This window comes from Geospiza fortis, unplaced genomic scaffold (assembly GCF_000277835.1).
Source record: "Geospiza fortis unplaced genomic scaffold, GeoFor_1.0 scaffold399, whole genome shotgun sequence".
In the NCBI taxonomy this organism is placed as follows: Eukaryota; Metazoa; Chordata; class Aves; order Passeriformes; family Thraupidae; genus Geospiza; species Geospiza fortis.
The window spans coordinates 328,890-332,726 of NW_005054560.1; the positions used below are offsets into that span (position 1 = coordinate 328,890).

At 37.5% G+C, this 3,837-nt stretch overlaps 1 protein-coding gene across 1 annotated transcript in view; it reads left to right on the forward strand.

The window, feature by feature from the left end:
- The first annotated feature begins 413 nt into the window (after positions 1-413).
- The window catches only part of COP1 (COP1 E3 ubiquitin ligase), a 119,147-nt gene continuing 115,723 nt past the window's right edge, over positions 414-3,837 (forward strand). Inside the window, exons 1-3 of the mRNA XM_005429630.3 lie at positions 414-479; positions 1,961-2,058; positions 3,384-3,460. Of these exons, the coding sequence (XP_005429687.2) occupies positions 436-479; positions 1,961-2,058; positions 3,384-3,460 (219 nt within the window). The 5' untranslated portion in view covers positions 414-435. The remainder of the gene's footprint in view (positions 480-1,960; positions 2,059-3,383; positions 3,461-3,837) is intronic.

A 3,837-nucleotide genomic window follows, 5' to 3' on the forward strand; every position in this document is an offset into this window, starting at 1 on the left:
AAAAAAAATTAGTTTTGGTATCATTTATAGATACATTGTCTATTCATGTAAAAAAAATCTATGTTTTTTACATTTTGTTTGAACCCTAGTACAGATAGATGATTCTTCTACAGCCTTGCTTGTTGAAGATTCTCTGGCTTTGTTTGGGTTGTCTGCAGGTGTTAAAAGCTTAAGGGTGAACGCTTACTGGTTTCTAATTGTAGCAAACTACAGTATCATTCAGAGTTCAAAGAACTGTGGATTGCCCTTTTGATCTTTATACTGCTTGGTTGCTGTTGCACTAGTATGTCCTTTCATTTTACTTATAGGAGATTATTACCTAAGCATAATTAGGTGGTTGCTTTGAGTTAATAATACTTTTCTTCATATTTTAACATAAAAAAGACATCTTTCTGATTTTTATTTTCCTTTGTTTTCAGCCCCATCTGTTTTGATATGATTGAGGAAGCCTACATGACGAAATGTGGACACAGCTTCTGGTAATATTTGGTTTCTTGTAGTGCATAAAATGTCCATCTCTTACAGCATGTGCAGACAGGTGTTGCTGTGATACACTTTCATTCTGAGTTTGTTTCTTTTCTGTCTTCTGTCCCTACACTGAAGAAGGAGGTCAAAATAAATTTTTAAAAGATGGGTACCTGTTAGATTAAAAAGAAAAAAATCCAAATGTCTTTAAGAAATAGTGCTGTGCCACCTTATTTCCTCTCTAAAGAAGTAGAATGTTCATAAGCTGCTGGTAACACCCACTATCCAGAGTCAGAACAGTTTGTTAATTTACCTCTATTGGCATCACCTCTATAGAGGTGTTGAGAGCAATGCTGGCAGCTCCTCCTTGCCTTTGTGCAAGACTGTGCACAGTTTGAAGTGGCTTGCACATTGTATATTGCAATTATTTTAAACCTTGTGAGAGAGGATATCCTTCAGGCTTTCCTGTTGTATTGAATTGACCTGGCCCCACTCACTTTTCAGTGTGTTATCTCTGGCTGTCATGAGGAGCAAAAGTTTCATGGAGAAGTGCAAGAACCCTCTAGGGGCATTTCTGGAGCCACTTGCTACTTCTCCTCTCCTCTAGAGATTGGTATAAATGTTGAACCATGATGTCCTATAGTGTCCTGTCTATGTTATACTCTTAGTGTGTCTGCTAACCTTGTAAGAAGTAATATTATAGTAGTATAAAGTGCTTTCTCAAGCAGCAGATTGAGAAAACTGTCAACTCTTTCAGAAGAGTTTTGATTTGCAGCTGGTAAGATGGTAGCTGATTTTGTGCCCTCTGTGGTCACACTATTGCTGTGACCTGTAACTTTTTAGAGGTCCAAGATGAGAAACACTGAAATACCTTTATTTAGAAGGAGTGGAGCAATGTTTCTATCTGATGTGTCTATCGGGAGCTGACATCAACAGGCTCTTAGTGAGATGCTTAAACCTGATGCTAAAGTGCATCTTCTCATTCCTCTGTCCCCCAATTCAAGAGTGAGCACCTCTGAAGCCACTGATAGCGAGTAAAGCAGCTGTGGGGGAAATATGAGAAGTTGATGAAGGTGTTTCCTCTGCTCAATTACCTAAAATGCTTTTAATGTTGATTGCTAAGTATTCAGCTGAACTAGAAGAGTTGCTTTTGAGTAGTTCAATCTGTTTGCTACCTCTGCCTGTGGAAGTGGTGGGGAGCATGAATTTGAGATGATATTGTGGCTGGAGTATCCACATTGCAGTAATCCTCAGGGAAATAAGAGTGAAGTACTTGACTAAATTTTGTAATCCTTGCCAGAAGCCTTTGCTTTCTGCTGTAGGACACCGAGTTCAAACACTGGAACATTTTCACTCCACTGTAGGTTTTTGGCAGCACAACTGTTAGCTGGCAACACAAACAATGCACCTTATCTAAGGCTGATATTATTTACCTTGTGCTTATGTTTTGTTCCTTCATGTGGGCTCACTTGTTTTGTTTTTTGTTTTTGAACAGCTATAAATGTATTCACCAGAGCCTGGAGGACAATAACAGATGTCCCAAATGCAACTATGTTGTGGACAACATAGATCATCTTTATCCCAACTTCTTAGGTGAGCTTTAGGCTTGCTTGCATGAGAAACATCTTAGTTGTTAAGGAAGGCAGGCACTTGTAAATTTGTCCTGTAAATGACAGTCTTCTGGATGTTGAAAATAAAATCCAAATATCAGCCCCTTGGTTGTCATTTTTATATCAAAAAGGTTAGCGCTATAAATTGTTAATACTGCACTGCCTCCAGCAGTTCTGTGTGCTTAGTGACAGTAGTGAGATTAACTTGCTGCTGTTTCCATACTGTGAAAAGCAAAGCTGTTTTTCTTATGGCTAGAGATGTGAATCTCTTTACTTTTATTTTCTTGCACTCTTGTCTGCCTAGTAATAAAGGACATGGCCTGTTTACAAAGCTTGGACACTGAAAGGGTGGAGGCTGTATTAGATACTGTGCTATTTTGGCTGCAGTAGTGAGGCCCACGTGATGGATGTAGGTGTAAATTAGATACAGAGAAAATATTCATACATATACCTATATGCAACTGCCTCTTAAAGAGGGAGTGCATGTTGCTAGGTGGAAATACAGTTTAAAACTTAGTTTTGTGGAGAAAAGATTAAAGGACACACATTGCAGTGTGAAATATCAAGTTAGAGCAAATGTTGATTTCATGTGCTGAGATACCCATTTAATAATAAATGTCTGAAAAGCCACAGTAGCCAAGGAATGCTTCAGAAATGGGCATCCTGATTTAGACCTAATCATGTTGTGTTGGAGATGGCACTGAGGCAGGTCTTGGAGTGCATGTTGGGCCAAAGAGTGTTTGCACACTTCTGTGTCCAGGGATTTGAGGTATGGAGGGGGAACAGCTTGTGTGTATTTTTGTGTGCAAAGGGTTGAAGTTATCTTTCTCTTTGCATTCTCTAGATTGGTGAAAATTAAATTATAGCAAAAATATATCTTTAGAAATGCACCTGATAATTCAAGAAAAAAGTTGTTCTATCAACTGTGCTTTTTTTTTTTTTTGACCTATAATAGAAGATTACCCGATTTATCTCCCTCATACTCTTCTGTGATATACTTTTGCCTTGGAGTTGAAAAACTTTCTCAAGGAACCATGGGTGTTTAGAAAAAGGAACTTAATCAATTTGGAGAATGTGTAGGCTTTGTATTTGTTGATGATTCCTAAAAAGTATTTATATATGTTACAAAAAACCACTACAGAATAAATTGGTGGGGAAAAATGTGGAGACCTCTTCTACTGTTTTAATTACTGATAAACATCTTACTGTGGAATGAATAACTAAAGTAAAAATATTGAGGTAGAATCTTACATACTGTTTTGGTAAACTTTAAATACATCTATTTGACATCTTATTTATATTTTTTAGTTAATGAATTAATTCTTAAACAGAAGCAAAGATCTGAGGAGAAAAGACTCAAACTGGACCATTCAGTGAGTAGCACCGTATGTTCCAACTTTTTTACTTTATATTTATTTAATGATTCTGTGCAGCATTTGTAATTACATGGCTTAACTGAGAAGAGATTGCACTGCAGAGCTGATGCTTTAACTTTCTTTAAGAGGGAATAATACCAATATCAGTGGCAGTAGATCCCTTCTACCTTGTTAACTGCTGTTCTTCCTCCAGCAATATGTGCAGAGAGAAGCTGTGTTAGCATAGGCAAGTGTCCTTTGATGTATTGCATATAACCTGGGAAACTGCCCATGGAAGTACACTTGTTTAAAGGTAATAATTTTCGTTGAGTGTTGGAAATTACAGCTACAATGAGAGCAGTGAATGATTAGAAGTGCCACGGGCTTGTCTGATCACATGTGAGAAT